Source organism: Canis lupus, chromosome 3 (genome assembly GCF_003254725.2).
Source record: "Canis lupus dingo isolate Sandy chromosome 3, ASM325472v2, whole genome shotgun sequence".
In the NCBI taxonomy this organism is placed as follows: Eukaryota; Metazoa; Chordata; class Mammalia; order Carnivora; family Canidae; genus Canis; species Canis lupus.
Window position 1 is genome coordinate 85,492,909 of NC_064245.1, and position 16,981 is coordinate 85,509,889.

General features: G+C 45.0%; 1 protein-coding gene and 1 long non-coding RNA gene across 4 annotated transcripts in view; one reads left to right on the forward strand and one right to left on the reverse strand.

Moving 5' to 3' along the window:
* CCDC149 (coiled-coil domain containing 149) overlaps positions 1-16,981 on the forward strand; it is a 102,735-nt gene that overhangs the window by 27,829 nt on the left and 57,925 nt on the right. For both annotated transcript variants that reach the window (XM_025438617.3, XM_025438619.3), the window contains exons 2-3: positions 5,911-6,072; positions 8,272-8,310. In XM_025438617.3, the coding sequence (XP_025294402.3) occupies positions 5,911-6,072; positions 8,272-8,310 (201 nt within the window). The remainder of the gene's footprint in view (positions 1-5,910; positions 6,073-8,271; positions 8,311-16,981) is intronic.
* LOC112654154 (uncharacterized) lies at positions 125-15,079 on the reverse strand. 2 transcript variants are annotated; one of them, XR_003132839.3, is made up of 6 exons: positions 14,953-15,047; positions 13,147-13,215; positions 12,781-12,932; positions 1,879-2,024; positions 1,153-1,328; positions 125-320 (listed from the first exon to the last, which is right to left on the reverse strand). It is a non-coding gene; the product is annotated as an uncharacterized LOC112654154 (long non-coding RNA). The 2 variants fall into 2 exon arrangements; XR_003132838.3 differs by lacking the exon at positions 13,147-13,215 and having other exon boundaries at positions 14,953-15,079.

The window sequence follows — 16,981 nt, forward strand, 5'->3', positions numbered from 1 at the left end:
AGAACAGTAGTGTACAAGCTTCTAGAATGACGGTCTGCAATAAATGTGTGAAAATATGCAGGGGTGTGTGTGTGTGTGTATTCCTACACACATGTTCAAAAAGAAAAGTTTTGGTGAAATTGCATGGGTTACTGGCATCTTTTTATTTTATTTTTTTTAAAGAAAATGAAGGGTTGCAAGTGAATTGATCTCGCTACACCGATGAACGCGTCACGACCCCAGACTTGGAAATGACGGCAGCCAGGAACCTTGTTCTTTGCAGTTGGCCACGTCGCTTATCTGTGAGGTTATCTGTGAGGTTCCAGCGCTGGAGGCCAATTCTAAGGAAAAAAGAAAGAAAACAGGAGGCTGTGGGAACAGACACATAGCATTACATTATGGCAGCCTGGAGATGGGCCGCATGTAACGTAGTTTTAGTTTTTCCTGGCTCAGAACGAGGAAGTCAGAATCTAAAAAATGCTTAGGTTTGGGACAATTACTGATTGAGGAAGATTGGGTTTTAGTCCCATACGTGTCACTGGGACTATGTAGAGATTTGCAAGGGTGGCTTTCAAGTAAAAGTCAGGTTCCCTGTCCAAAATCCTTGGGCCCCAGAGGCATTTCAGATGCAGGAGTTCTTGGACCCTGTGAGGAAATGCCATAAGCATACGGTACATTAGGTATCGGCCCCCGCTGACTCCCGGGGAGTGACTTAATCGAAATCAAACACGTTGATTTGTCTTCAGCAAATGTATGAATATTCATGGTTGGTGGCAGAAAGACCATAAACACCCTCACATTGGCTGAGGTCACTCGTGGGACATGAACACATTTTCAGTTTTCAGAACATCTGGGGGGAGGGAGGGATTCAGAAAAACCCACAAGGGATTGTGGAAATAAGGTTTGTTATCCGGGTATCATGTTTTTCCTTTTCAAAATCAGCAGGGCCCACTTGATATGGGATGAGCACTGGGTGTTCTACTATATGTTGGCAAATTGAATTTAAATTAAAAAATGTAAAAAATAAAATAAAATAAAATTTCCAGAAGGAAACAAACAATCAGCAGGACCGTTGATCCCTTTGGGAGACCAGTGTTTGGCTCTGTGCCTCACCCAGAGGAGGCACCTAGAAAATATTTGTTGAGTGGGCAGCTGAGACCGGCTACAGCTTACAGACAACAGTTCCAGCCCGGCCGCTTTGGAGGAAATAACCCTCTGGTTCTCTGATGCCCGGCAGTTGATCCCATTTCTTCTAAGTGGAGAGAAGCCTTATTGCTTCCACTTGGCTCCCTCTCAAGGAGCGCAGGTGAGAGAGTCTTTTGTTTTTCTCTTCTTCCTTCCGGCCTCGTCTGAGGAAAGAAGAGGCAGGTCCCCTAGTTTAGGAGGGGAGCGGGTGCAGAAATCAAAGTTTCCCTTCATTTTTTCCAGGTCTAAAAAGTAGCCAAATTCAAAACCACCCTTCCTTAGCTTCCCTGTGCCGGGAATACCAACTCAACGTAGCAACCGATGCCACGAATATGCTGGTATTTTTTTTTCTTTCTTTTCTTTTTCACAGAATGCTTAGTTTTTCAGGAATTGGGGCTTCCAGGGGCTGGCTCTCCAGAGGTCTGGGTTCAGATTCTGACTCTGCGGCCCCTTGGCACATTATGTGACCTCTTCCACCTGAGGTCCACCTTCTCACGTGGAAAGTATTTGTCACAAAAACTGTGCTTTTGGGTCATGGTGATAATACTGGGGATAGTGGATCTTCCTGTCGTGGTGGCTCAGCAGAAGCAGAGAGCAGGGGCAGATATCATCTCCGCCTGTCTCCCTCTCGCATTCTTTGATATGGACTGCATGAGTCAGGACGGGCTAAATTACGCCCTGGTACCAAACACCCCCCTCCCCAAATCCCTGTACCTTAACACCACAAAATTTTACTTCTGGATCATGTCAGTTTTGCTGTGGACCCAGACGACTCTCCAGGGCAGGCATCTGCTGTGTTGGCATCACCCTCTCTGCTGTTTGGTTCTTGGGCATCTCCGTAGCCACACCTGCTTCCACACCTGTTGCAACGGGGGAGGGGAAGGCGTGGCGATTCTTACCTTGACTCTTAAGCGTTTTCACCCTGGGAGTACCTCATGTCCCCTCCAGGCCCATTTTATGGGCTAAAGCAAGTCTCATGGCTCTACCTTCCTCCAAAGCATGGGGAGGGACAGGCCTGCCACGGGCCTGGCAGGAAAGGAAAGCTGGAAATATTAGAGGCGCCAGTGTCAGCCACATAGGCATCAATCAGCTTGTTATTGCAAGCACAGCCCAGCACCCACTGCCACCGGGTGGCATCCTGTGGCCCCTGCTATCCAGGGATTCCGGAATTGCCACTGTCAAGGGTGATCTTTGGAAATCCTTAAGGCTGCTCTGTCCTAGATAAGTCGGAGGAAGCAATTTCTGGGGGCTTGACGCGAGGCTTACCTCCTGGACTGGAGCCCCTACCCACCCCTGTGTTTTCCAGGACACCCATTACCCCCAAGGATACTAGATGGCGGTGTTAAAATCCTGGGTCCCTCAAGTCACAGGGCACCCTGGGAACCCCTCTCATTTTCCAGGTGGTGTGTGTTTGTTCTGTTCCTGGTGTTGTGTGGCTTTCCAGGGCCACCGCAGCTCACCATCAGCTCCTCACTAGACCCCCTTCTGGACGGAGGCCGCCTGGCTCCGCCTGGTGATTTTCTACTGTCCACGTCCTCCGTCGTCTACACTTCCCCCATCCTCCTCCTCTAGGAGCTGAACTGTCTCCAGCACAGCACGTTGGTTTGCCTGGCTTTCTGTTCCATTTGTGGAACCTCCTGAGGCTGGGGCTGGATCCATGCACTTGCCAGTTGTTCAGAGCTGCCAACAAGGAGGCTCTTCACGACCCTTCCCTTCCGGTTCCTTCCAGTTTTTCTGGTGTTTGTTTCCAATCAGAGGGATAGGAAATGGGTCATTTTAACAGCTGCCATCCCAGGGAGTAAACGATAACCATTTTAGAACGAGTACGAGAAATTCCTTCCCATCCCCTGGTCTCGGCTCCTGCACACACAACCCTCTCCCAGGGTTTTCTTTTTCCTTTTTCTTTTTTTTTTTTTTTTTTTTTCGTTTTTCTCCCAGGGTTTTCTATTGTTTTAATAACATACGTAGGCTCTTTGGCCAGGTGCAGAATAATGTAGCCGTGCTTGTACTTGTAGCGTGCTGGTACTTGGTCAGAACCCCTCTGTGCTACAGAAAGAGGCGCAGCTATCCCCGGGGCGGTTCTGAGACCGTGCCCTGGCCCTGGATCCATGGGCCGCTGCTGGCCTCTCTAACTATAGTAGTTAGGGTTCTAACTTTGGAGACCTCGGGAAGCTAGAGGCCTCTCGAGCCTGGGTTTTCGAAGTGCAGCTGCAGTAGGAACCCCCTGGGCTATGTGCGAACAGTGCAGATTCCTGCCAGTACCTGAGATTCCAACTCAATGGGTCTGAGCTGAGGCCAGGAATCTGCACTTTCACGAGCATCCCCGGGGGACACAGATCGGTGTTCCTTCTTGATGCTGCCGCACGAGGGACCACGGGGGAGCCGTCCCACCCTCGCCAGGGCAGCACCACTTTGAGCTCTTGCAGAAATGAGGCTCCAGCCTGAGATCTGTTCTATTGACAAAAGTAAATGACACTGAATGCAAATTTTGCAATTTGCTGTTCTAAACCATAGTACGTGGAAGAAAGAGTGGTCGGTAGAGCAGCGGCTTCCTAGGGATCCCCCTGTTGTTGCCGTGGCTTTAGGTTCTACTAGGATGTGTTTGCTCTCTTACCCTTGGGTGAAGGTATAATTGTCCTGTTTTGCATGCCCTGAAGGGACTGCAGGGATCCTGCTCTGCAGATCCCAGGCCACTGGGTCTCAGCAGAGCCCTTTGTGCCTGCTTTCGCTTCGTACCTTAGGCCCCAGGGAAGCGAGTCCTATTACTGCGCTTCACGGCTTCCGAGGCCCTGTTTGAACCATGTCTTGGGGGAGAAACAGCTTCTGTCCTGGATCCTAACAGACAGCAAGCAGTTCAGGGTCGGGGAACGTGAATTTCCACTTTGCCAGTCTTCCCTTCGTGGGCCAGATCTTCCAGCTAATCTCAGCCAGAGCACCTTACAATGTCTCGGTGCAATTAGGATTTTCTTCCCCAAAGTTGAAAGACAGTACCTTTGCGGCCTCAGAGTTGGATCTGAAAAATTGAAGGGACAAAGGTGGCCGTCTTTGTGCCACCAGTACTAATGGCAGTGACAACGGAGGCTGCTGATCATGGGCAAAGCACCAAAGGCGCGAGGGCAGATCTGCTAAATTGTGTGTAAATGGGATTTCTTCCTGTGAAATCTCAATACCTCCCTTAGGACATTGCAGTTGAGATATTTGAGCCACTCTCCTCTGATATTTACTCGTTGGGGATTTTACTCCTGAGAAATCACAGTGGCAACAGAACCATTTTGCCTCCACGAAGACGATGTCAAAGTCTTAAAAGTCCAGGACATTTTAAGGCAAGATTCCAACCTCATTACTGCCGGGAATAAGATTCACCCAAGGTGGAAGCGTCCTCTCTTAGAACTCAAATCTGTCTCCGAATGGCTTTTCTTTCCCCTTTGTTTTTGAAGCCAAGCAATTACTTTTTTTTTTTTAAGGAAAAAAAATTGTGCTAATGCACAAAACTCTTTTTCCCCTTTCATTTATTTGAAATTGAACTTAACAAAGTCAGTTCCAAGCAAGCACTATATATGAGTAATGCTTTTTGTCCATAAAAGAGCATTGACTCCAATGGTACGGGAGCGCCGATTCTCTCTCTGCTTTGTGTGAGCGTCCATAATGACAAAGTGCTCATGTCAGAGTGTATAATGAAACTATAAATTGTTTTCATGAATGCTCTGAATTTGGTCTTTTACGGGGCAAATTCAAAAGGTATTTAATGCCACATTTCACATACGTGAATAACGCCAGACGGTGCAGTATATCCAAGAAAAGTAAAGAGTCCCAGTCAGGCTCACACTGGCCCACGTGCTGGGTGATTATCAGCTGAGGGTGGTTCATGGTCAGGGTAGGGGTGAGGGGAAGGGGGGAAGGGGGGGAAGGAGGGACCAAGAAATCCTGTGTGTCTGAGGAAGAGTTCCAGCTAGGTACACCCCACCCTGTGTTCCAGCTAGGTACCTGGTACCCACCTGTTTGGTGGGTAATCGAAGTGTGGCTAAAATACTTTGCTCACAGAGTTGGGTAGCAGGTGCCTGCATTGGAATTACGGAAGTTGCACACATCTTGGTGGAATTAGCAAACATTTCTCAGGTGAGAAAAATGTCTGCTGGGCTGAATGGGCAGGTAAAATCTACTGCAGTGATTTATAGTTCAATGAAGCTATTTCTAATAACACTTTTTGTATTTCTTTATTATAGTACAGCCATATGGGTTTAATCAGGACAACTTAGAAAACACAGCAAAGCATCAAGAATAAAATCGTAAAAAACACGTGACCAAGAGTTATCGATATTTTTACAAAATCTGTATTGAATAATCTGTGTATATCATTTCATTAAATTTTAATAAAATTTTACCCCATCTTACCGAATATACAGATCCTTTTAAAACAAAAGTTGAGTCCAGCTATCTGTGTCATGTAAAAAAAATATTTGCTTTTTTGCTTATATGTCAGTTAAATTATTTTATCTGTCTATCCAGTTTGCCAAAGTTCACCATCATCCAAGGTTTTGGTTCTGTCGTGAGGGGCGTATGTCGTGTACTGTAGCAGTCTGTATGTCGTATACCTGCTGCAGACATCTGTATATGTGATCTCTAAAAATAAAGAAAAAAAATGCAACAAAAGTAAAGCAGGCCTGCAGGGTGTGTTAAAGACAGTGCGTGTTAAACGGAGGTCGGTGGGTGTGTTTGATCAGCTGCTTGGACGTGTTTGTTTTGCAGTACCTAGTGTGCAAAAGAAAGCTGGAGAGTAAAAAGGAAGCCCTGCTGATCCTCTCCAAGGAGCTGGACACATGCCAGCAAGAAAGGGACCAGTACAAACTCATGGCCAATCAGCTTCGAGAGCGCCACCAGTCCCTGAAGAAGAAATACCGGGAGCTGATCGTAAGTATTACGTCCCGGGACATTCTTGTGCCCGCATTAAGATCGGAAGTGGGTTACCCTGGAACTGAAATAAAAAAAAAAAAAAAAGTGGGGATCTCAACATGCCACTTCATTACAATTAAAAAAAAAAAAAAAAGATTGCATTCAAAAAGCTCCAAAGTGGAGAAGTGAGGAAGGGAAATTGTGACCCCTGTTACCTCCACAACCCAGTCCCGGGCGCTAGCCGATGTGTGTGTGCGTCCAGACTGCCTGCCCCGGCACCTCCGAAATACGCACACAGACACGTGTGTTTGTACGTGCCTCCCTGTTACTTTATTTATATGGGGTTTTTTATCCTTTTTTTTTTTTTTTTTTTTTTTTTAAGTAATCTCTACACCCAGGATGGGGCTAGAACTCGGGGCTAGAACTTTTCCCCCTGAAAAGAGGAAACAGGTAAGACTAGATGGAGATCAGGAGTCACTTGCTCCACCGACGGGGCCAGCCAGGCACCCCCCATTGGGGCTTTTTAAAGAAGATCCGTATTATAAATCTGCACTAATCCAGAAGCCGCTAGCCACATGCGATCATTTAAATTTCATTTCAAATTAATTACAATTCAGTAGAATCAAAAACTCTGTTCTTCAGGCCCAGCACGTTTCCTGGGCCCCATCACCGCAGGTGGCAGGTGGCTACTGTGTGGGATTACGTGGATATAGAAGGTTTCTGTGAGGGCCACCGTATTGGACCGTGAGACACAGGCCACTTCCATCATCGTGGAGTTCTGTTGGACCAAATGTTCCAGCACTTGCTTTGCCCTCGGTGCTCTGCCTGGGTCATCTCTCTAGGCCACACATACAAATTTAGTTCATTTTTAAAAACATTTGCATAGTAAGATTTCCATAGTTTCTTTAACCTTTCCCTTAGCCCAGGCATTTAGATTCTCTCGGTTTTCATGTGGCAAGATTTTTAAGGATACAGATTGTGCTGACACGGAGGGTACCACTGCTGAGCTCCATTTTCTTTCTTTCTTTCTTTCTTTCTTTCTTTCTTTCTTTCTTTCTTTCTTTCTTTCTTTCTTTCTTTCTCTCTCTCTTTCTTTTTCTCTCTTTCTTTCTTTCTTTCTTTCTTTCTTTCTTTCTTTCTTTCTTTCTTTCTTTCTTTCTTCTTTTCTTTCTTTCTTTTTTAATATTTTACTTATTCATTTGAGACACAGAGAGAAAGAGAGGCAGAGACACAGGCAGAGGGAGAAGCAGGCTCCCTGCAGGGAGCCCGATGCGGGACTTGATCCCGGGTCTCCAGGATCACGCCCTGGGCCGAAGGCAGATGCTAAACTGCTGAGCCCCCCAGGGATCCCCATGAGCACCATTTTCCATTCTACTTTTTTTCTATCACAGATGCAATCTCTGTTTTGGGGTGCTCACCCGATGGCTAACGTTTAGCTCTCTGTATGGGATTCACTGATTCATTTTGGAGCAGAAACAGATCAGAAGATTCCACAGGTTACATACAGGTAGCATTGGAGAGAAGAGTACTCGTTTACGGAGCATTTGAATGTTCACCTGAGCCCTTTTTATTCCCAGGTGGCACCAAAAGAGGGGGTAAGATTGAATCCTTTTAGGACAGAAAGTCTGATAGGACTGGAAGTTCTCAGTTAATTCTCTTTTATTTTGAGCATATCATATCCCCTCTTCCCTACCTGTTCTGCCCATAGAGAAAATTCAAGCATGTGTGTGTCCATTATTATTCCTTTGGATCTAACTATTTATTTATTTTTATTTTATTATTATTATTTTTAAAATTTTATCTAAATTCAATTTGCCAACATATATAACACCCAGTGCCCTGGATCTAACCATTTAAAAGAGGAATTCAGCTCAAACCAAGTGAACTGTATTATCTCAGTTTGGGCTTTGCTCAAAAATAATTTTGATAAGTACAGTTTATTCATATATTTAGCTGTTTCCTGTGGTTTTAGAAAGTATATGGGTTTGGTCCTAATTAGAACTGATTTCTTAGAGGTTTTTCCAACATAACTGGTTCAGTTGATACTTAATATTTAAAAAGTATATATTTGACTTTGGCTCCCCACACTATTGATCGCAGGGGGCAGGAGTGGGAGGGTCTGAATTTGCTTCAGAGTTTGGGTCAGTTCCTCGAATCTAAGTACATCTTTTTGTTTGTTTGCTTTTTAAGTAAAGTGTAACATTTGTTCCTTTGTAGGATGGTGATCCATCACTTCCCCCTGAAAAGAGGAAACAGGTAAGACGTATTCCTGAAGTTTGGTTAACTCTCGATGCCTTACAATGACTGGGGGGATCAGGGAATCCAAAATACTGTAGAGAACTTCTCTTAACTTCCCAGAATCCTTTTGTGTTCGGAGTGGGGATTGGGTGGTAGAGAAACGCTGGCTGAGAAGAGGGGTTGGCGGTGGGGGTGGGGGTAGGGGTGGGGGTGTGGAAGGAAACCCAGTGAGGTCCAACGGGGAGGGGGAAGGAGGCACACCAGTTGACAGTATTCCCTTTGTTGCTGGGAATCCTGTCAGGAGGGGGAGTTGAGGGCTTAGGGCTGTCACCTGTTAGCATTCTGTCCTGGGATGGATTCTGTTCTCCCATTTGCTTCTACTACTTCAGGCCTTAAGAGCCATCTTACCAGCAAAACTCACAAGCCATTTATGTTCTTTCTTCCTAGGTGGTAGCCAACATTTTATATTTTTTATTGATGAATCCACTTTTTCTCCCCCACAGATTTTTGGATACTTACATATGTCGTTGAACAAATCCTTATATGTTTGTGGATCTTTTTCTGAACTTTCTGTTCTGTTCCTTGGAGCTTCCTGTGTAACCCTGGGGTCGTACCACGTTATTCTAATGATTTGGCTTTACAATACTTGTGACATCTGTTTGGGCTAGTCTCTTTCCCTTTGCTCTTGTTTTTCACATGTTTCTTATTTGTTACTTTTTCCAGATAAAACTTGCAAACATTTTAGCAAGCTTTCTCCGATCCCACCAAAACAAACCAACCAAGCGGTTGGTATTTTGGTTGGATTTTTGTAAAATGTATAGATTAATAGCCAGTTTAGATTTTCATAACATGTTATGTTCAGGAATATCACAAATCACATTTCTTTTAATCCAGTTGCATACACACATATATATCTTGTTGTTTTCCAAAGATATCTTTGTTAGACCTTTCTCAACCTCACAGTAGTTCTCTACTGACATGCCCTGAATTGTGGCTTTTTATGGGCTCGAAGGGAGCCTAGATGACGGTGATGTTAATGCTCTGTGTTCCACGTTACGGAGAAGCCTCTGCCCAAGAGCAGGGCTTTGAAACTGGTAGATGCAAATAAAGATACAGGGATTGTTTTGTCTTTTCGTAACAATAATGGCTAACTCAACATATTGTTCTTGTTCATTGATGATATACCTGACATCACATGTAAACTTGTTGGGTTCATTTCCTTGAGATTTTTTGACGCTAAGTAAATAATATGCCCAAGACACACACACACACACACACACACACACACACACACACACACAGGACTTTTACCCTGAAACACATCTTAGTCCTATGGTTACCCATTTGGTTATTCAGTTCTGTTCATTCCTATACTCACTTCCTATTTTATTTGATTATTTTATAATGCCCCAGGTTTGCTCTAAAGTCAAATTTTGCTATGGAGCTAATCGTTTTTTTTTTTTTTTTAACAAAATGACAAGGAAATATGAGTGTCTAAAAATTGGCATTCTTAATCTGGAATTGCTAGATGTTTTGTGTTTTTGGTGGCTATGAACAGTCATCTTTGTCGAGATTTTAGAGTTTGTTAGTATTCATGAAGGGGTTTTACAGTTTAAGTGAATTCACATTCCATGACTTTATAATAAAAAATTTACATTGACTGAAGAGAATCTGAAGAATTCCAGTAAGTCTGTTAAGCTGCATTTGTATAGCTCTGAAAAAAACAAGTTTCCTAAAAAAGTGTCCTAAGCACTAGCTTTTTAGATTTGAATATGGCGTTTAGTTTCTGTCCCCTTAGGAGTTGTACAGTGGTGTGCCTTTGGCTCTGTGTCCTTCCCCTTTGGGTTGGAACCTCTGACTTGCATGAGATAGGATGCGTTGGGGTACAAGTGACAGAAATTCTCAAGGGCTTAAACAGTAAAGAAATCAATGACCTTGCATAACCAGAAGCTCAGAGGTAGTGTGTACTACTTCTTCATTGTGTATACCCCTTCTCTCCACCATGCCACACTTAGCAAATAAAAATACAGGACACCTGTGAGGTGCCTGGCAGGTGCAGTTGGTCAAGCGTCTGACTCTTGGTTTTGGGTCAGGTCATGATCTCAGGGTCATGAGATGGAGCCTGGCGTTTGGACTCCTCGCTGAACCCCTGTGCTTGTGTGCATGCACATGTGTGCTCACTCTCTCTCAAATAAACAAATCTTTAAAAAAAATGCAGGACACTTGAGAAATCTGAATTTCAGATAGACAGTAATTTTTTTTAGTATTGAAGTATGGCCCTTGGTGCACCTGGGTGGCTCAGTTAGTTAAGCACCTGACTTTTGATCTCAACTTAGGTCATGATGTCAGGGTTCTGAGTTCAAGCCCCATGCTGGGCTCTATGCTGGGTGTGCAGCCTACTTCTAAAAAAAAAGTATGACACATGCAATATTTGACAGATTTATGTCAAAACACTATTAATTGTTTATCTCTAATTCAAATTGAACAGGACAACCTGTATTTTATGATTGCTCTTCCACTGTGCTAATTTTAACATCAGCTTTCTCCCTTCAAGAGAAAGAGAACTCTTCTGCTTTCTCTTTCTTCTTCTTTTCTTAGAAGAAGGAGCTTAGCTTTCTTCTGAGGCTGGTTCTCCTAAGCAGGAGAAGCAAACACCCGAGCCATGGGATAGAAGTCTTTCTCTCCAGTCTAATTGGGCTAGTGTAGGACATGCTCCCAATCCTGGTCTGTTAACATTCACCAGGAGACTACCATCTGTTAATTGGCTTAGATTAATCACCTAGGATAGAAGTGCTGCTAGGAAGCCAGCAGGGACATCCAGTAAACTAATTGTGTGACCTTGGGAAGGTTTCTTTGGATATCTGAGTCTTGGCTGTCTCGTCCATAAAATGGGAATGAATATGGTACCCACAACATAGTGGTACAAGCAGAGTCTCCCCATGGTGCCTGGCAAAGGGTGAGCACCAATAAGTATTTATCATCCTCTCCTTCTCCTCCTCATCCCCTTTAAAAAATTATTTTAAGTCAGTTGTATATTAGTGTGATGAATCTCTCTACCACTGCCCTTGTCAGGACCTTTTAATTTACATTTGGCAGGTTAAAGTAGCTGGGGCCACAGAGGAGATTCCTGGCTCATAGGACCTCAGAGGGATTGGTTGAGCCATCAGAGAGGCAGAAATGCAGCCAGGCCTCAAGTACCCCGGACTCCCTCCTCTGCCCTCAGCAGCCATCATTTCTTTTTGTAGACCTGCCTTTTCTGTAGATTGGGCAATGTGACTGTCGATTGCATGAGGACCACAGACTCCACATCTTTGATCTCTAGGGAAAAATGTTGCTCCTCAGTTTGGGGAGAGAGCTCCCCTAGGCCAGCCTCAGGCCAGGGGGCCGATCTCAGGATCAGCCAAGAGCAGCCAGGAAATCCTATGGACACAAGGAGGCTTCTACTGTTGTCATGTTAAGGGGTGGTGGGTAGGCAGTGTCATAACCATTTGCTCTGTGCGCCTTCTTAAGACAGTCTTGGAATGGGGACACCCGGGTGGCTCAGTGGTTGAGCACCTGCCTTTTGTTATAAACACCATAGCAAATTAAAAAAAGCTGTTTGAACAGAGAAAAATATCAGTTCTTGATTTTCCGCATGTACTTAATGCAATCCACACTATGCTTCCCCGCTCTTTCTCTGGACGTCAACAGTGGGACTCAAGGGTCTTCTGGTGGGGACGGTGGTTGTTATTGTCACCTTCTATTCATGGGGACTTTCCCCCGCAGTAGGCTCTCAGACGCACTTGAACAGAACATGTGCGGTCACCTCCGTGCAAAGCCGTGGGGCCAGGGCGCGTGTGGAACAGGGTGGTTGGCTGGAGCCAGCACTGAGCATGGCAGCAGCGGCTGTCTTAGGTCCTGTTGTGGGTGGGCAGCCCGTCCTGCCTACTGGATCTGGATGGCTCCATGCTCAAGCTGCATTTCAGAACTCCAGGATCAGGTCCCACATTGGACTCCATGCATGGAGCCTGCTTCTCTCTCTGTCTGTGTCTCTGCCTCTCTCTCTCTCTCTCTCTCATGAATAAATAAATAAAATCTTAAAAAAAAAAAAAAGACAGTCTTGGAATGGCCAACAGTCATGGTGGTAGCCAACATTTTGGAGTGCCCTCTCTTGAAGGGTGTGGACCCTGTGCTCAGGATTGCACTGTTGATAAGCTCAGTTAGTTCTCACAGGCATGTGAGGTGGGCGCTCTCATTAGTGTCACCATCTGACAGATGAGGAAATTGAAGCATATGGTGGTCAAGGAAATTACCGCAGGGAAATGACGTAATTCATTGATGTCAGAGGCAGAGTTTGAACCCCTGCAGTCCACTGAGAGCTTATGCTTGGAGCCATCATGACTCAGTACTTATTTATGGAGCATCCCATGGGTGTCTTGTGCTAATTTAGACAGTGGGGACACTGGGGGAGAAAAGTCAGACCCAAGTCCCCGAGCTTATGTAACTTACATTGTAGTTAGGGTGACCACACCTTCGTTTCCCCAGGAACGTGTCCGTTTCGTCCTGGCATCATTTGTATTAGTGCTTTTTTTTCACTCTCCAAAATCTCTTGGTCTGGATGATAAATAATATAGCCACACACCTTAATTCTGGCAGAGATGCTATGAATAAACAATAAACAAAAGAATTAAAATATATCAGATGTTAATAGCAATTGGTGCTATGGAGAGAAAAATACAGCCTGAAGCAAGGGAGAGAACTCTGGCTTGTAATGGAAGAGAAGTCTTGATAAATAGTGGGGAAAAGGTAGTTCCAGGATTTGGAAAAATGAAGAGTTTTACCCATTGAAAATATGTTTTTTAAATGTTTTTTTACCTTCGATTTAGTTTTGGAGGCGTGTGACTGGTTTGTGGGGAGTGGATGTTAAGATGCCTTCTTCATCAGCTTGGTGTGGGGAAGAAAATGCAGCAGTAAGTGTTTAGGTGCTGGTTGCAATGAAACTTCCTTTTTTAAAATTTTTTATTTATTTTTAATTTTTTAAATTTTTATTTATTTTTATTATTATTATTTTTGCAATGAAACTTTCTTTTTTTTTTTTAAAGATTTTATTTATTTATTCATGATAGTCACACAGAGAGAGACAGAGAGGCAGAGACACAGGCAGAGGGAGAAGCAGGCTCCATGCAGGGAGCCCGACGTGGGATTCGATCCCGGGTCTCCAGGATCGTGCCCCAGGCCAAAGGCAGGCGCCAAACCGCTGCGCCATCCAGGGATCCCAGCAATGAAACTTTCCATTTAGCCAGAAGCAGATAGCTTGGCACACACGTGACAGGAGTGGTAGGGAGAGGCACAATGATTTTCTTAACTCTTCCATCTAGCAGGAAGGGGATAGAAGCATGCACCCCGACCTAGTGTCTCCTATATGACATTACATATTTATCCCAAAGGCAAACAATGGGTAAAGTATTTATCCTTCCAGCTACAAAGCAAGTGCTCCTTATATATGCAGAAGGCACCAGAACCAGAGCTGTCAGGTTAACAGACAGGACATGGAGGTTGAAAGATCTACGTATTGGAGAAGATGCCACATGGAGCATCTCGTTGCCCATCAGCCTTGTTTCTTGATCAGGAAGGAGGAATCTCTGTGGTCTCTACCTACTACACTCTTCCCCTGTTCATTTCCCAACTCAGAGGGAGAGATTGCTGTGATCACTCTGTTTATGGACGGGACGTTTGTGTCCCCTCAACATTCATATATTGAAACTCTACTCTCCAGGGGGTGATGGTATTAGAAAGCGGGGCCGCTGCAAGGTAGTTAAGCTGAGATGAGGTCATGAAGTGCAGCTGCCATGAATGGGATTAGTGTCCTTCCAAGAGGCACGAGAGGCCTTGCTTTCTGTGCTCTGCTCTCCGCCCTCTGAGGATACACCAAGGAGTCCCCGCCGAAGAGGGCTCTCATGGGAGCCTGGCACTCTGGTCGCACATTATCAGCCTGTGGAACTCTGAAAAATCATTTTCTGTGGTGGATAAGCCACCCAGACTATGGTGTTTTGTCATAGGAGCTTGAGCTGACCATAAATGTAGTTGAAGGTTCTTCTCAGATGTAGGTAGAAGCAATACATACCACATTTCTCAGCCTTGGTAGTGGCTTTGTGCTTTTCAGAGACCACGTATCCATGCACATACGTACAAATGTGATCTCCCAGCTGTCTCCTGACCTGGCAAATTAGGTCTTCCACAAAGTTGCAAGGCAACGTCTTGGGTAGCAGTAGGTGGGAAGAGCCGGGGTTCTGGGCCCTCAGTAGTACGGATGTGAACTTAACCCTCCACTTCCTGGTGGGTGGTCTCAGGCAAGCTGCCTAACCTTTCTTAGACTCAAATTCCTCTTCTCCAAAACAAACATAATAACGAGACATAATTATAAAGTTCCTCCAAGGAATTGGGATGATAATGCTTATCATACTCATTGCCTGGTACTTGCTGAGTGCTCAGTGAATGTTGGCTAGTTCCTTTTTTTTTTTTTTTCCTATGACTTGTCCAAGATCACACAGCGAGTTAACAGAGCAGACCTAAAACTCCAGATCTGCTGACTTGTAGTTGAATGTTCTCGTTCAGGTTTTTTTTGTTCTATATTTGACTCTTAAGCTGAGTTGGGGGGTGCGGAGCATAATCAACACTTACCCTAACCCATTTTGGAAGTCTGGAAATTAAGTGCTTTGAAGTGCTTAGAAGTGGTGGAGAACCAGAAAGAGCTTGGCATCTTCACCTGGTAAGCCGGTGTTCTTTCCCGTGGCAACCAACTGTTTGGTCATAAATATTTTCCTGCCTCTTTTGTCTCCTCCTCTGAGGACAGACCAGAGCTTTCATGTTTGTAGTTGTAGAAATACAGCTGTCAAGGCTTTCTTTTAGAACTTAGGATCCCTTTTAAAACAAGTCAGTTTCCAATGGCAAATCATCCGTTAAGGAAGCTGTGAAGAGATCATGACAACAGCGATGCATTAATAACTTCTCATGGGATATTGAAATGAAGATGTCTTCTTGATACTCTAGGCAGACCTGTACACAGAGCACCTCTTTGTGCTGCAGCGAGACCTCACCGGAAGATCTCAAACAACCCTTTAAATATTTTTTTTTTCTTTGTTAAACAAGCAGTTCCTCCAAGGGAGACAAAGGGAATTGAAATTATCTTGGGTTCATGTTCTTAGAAGATGGGATTCTTTGGGGTCACAGAAGCCCATTCTCCCCATTCAAAGTCCTCCCTGAATAAACAATCAAACCCAGGGTTGTCTTCTCCCATTTTGATTTCAAGCCGATGCATCACGGGAGGTATTGCTCCTGGTTGAAGAGGGAGCCTTTGCTTTGTTCCCTTAAAGAGTGATGGTTTATTTAGATGGTGACATGTGCCAGAAGGCTGGCCCTGGAGAAATCAGAGCATAGAGTGGCCCTTTGTGGGATGGGAGGGAGCCTTTTTACTTCAGTGGAAAAGTCTTCCTGGTCAACCTTATTTTCATCCCCAGTGACTGTGAATCAGAGCAACTTTGTACATGCATCCTGGGCATGGTGCTCACAACCTAAAACTTCCTACAAAGATCTCAGGTGCCTTGAGATGTTTCTTTTTGTGGCTCTTTGAACAGCATGACTTTCCTGTTCCATCAGGGAAACAGGGAAGAAAATCCAGCATCCCCCCACCCCCCGCCCAAATCTTAGTAACTGTAACTTCATTTTGAGCACTAGTGCATGTTGCTACTGCTCTGTGGACCCTCACAGGGAGTTTGGAAGCAGGGTGGGAGCACCCCCCACATTTATAGATAAGGATATTTAGGCCCAAGGAGTCTAGAGGACTTGAGAGGAGGCAGATGGAGAATCCCAAAGGCCAAGATGAAGCACACATTCACGTCAACAGCAGCCTCCCAAATCTATTGACACGTGTTTGCCCGTGGGCCTGGAAATGTGTTCATTGGCAAGCATGTGCTTTGAGATTATGAGGTGGGAGGAGGCTGCGGGGGGCTCCTTGTGCGGCCAGAAAATATGTCCGGAGTGACCTCTGGGTGGTTGTTTTCTTGTCAAAAGGAAAACTGTCACCGTAGCAGAGGTCATCACTTCGGCAGTTGCCATGAATAGGGGGCCCTTGCTCAGCAAAGCAAGTCTCACTGAGCCTATTACTGTTAACACAGGAGTCGCCACAGACCCAAGCAGCAGAGTAGAAATTGCAATTAAATTTGCTATCAATCACCCTGCTCAAGTATACTTGATGTTTCGTCAAACCTTTTTTTTTTTTTTTTAATATATGCTTGTTTAATCGAGTACTTTGCCCTATCGGTGGTGCGGCTTTAAGAAGTCCACAGGATCCACTTTTTTTTTTTTTTTAAGATTTTATTTATTTATTTGAGAGAGACAGAGAGAGCAAGCACCAGCGGGGGTCGGCGGGGGTGGGGGGGTGGTGTGCAGAGGAGGAGGGAGAAGCAGACTCCCCACTCGATCCCAGCCCAGGACCCCGGGATCACGACCTGAGCTAAAGGCAGGCGCTTAACCGAGCCACCTAGGCACCCCCAACACAGCATCAAACTTCCAAACACCATGTCCAGCTGCACAGTGTCTAAGTCTCATCTCTGTCTCCTCCCCCCTCCCCCTCTCTTTTCCCTACTGTTCTGGAGGAAGTGCATAGGTCAAGGTTTCACCTGTCTCTCCATCTCTTACTTATTTTTTCCCC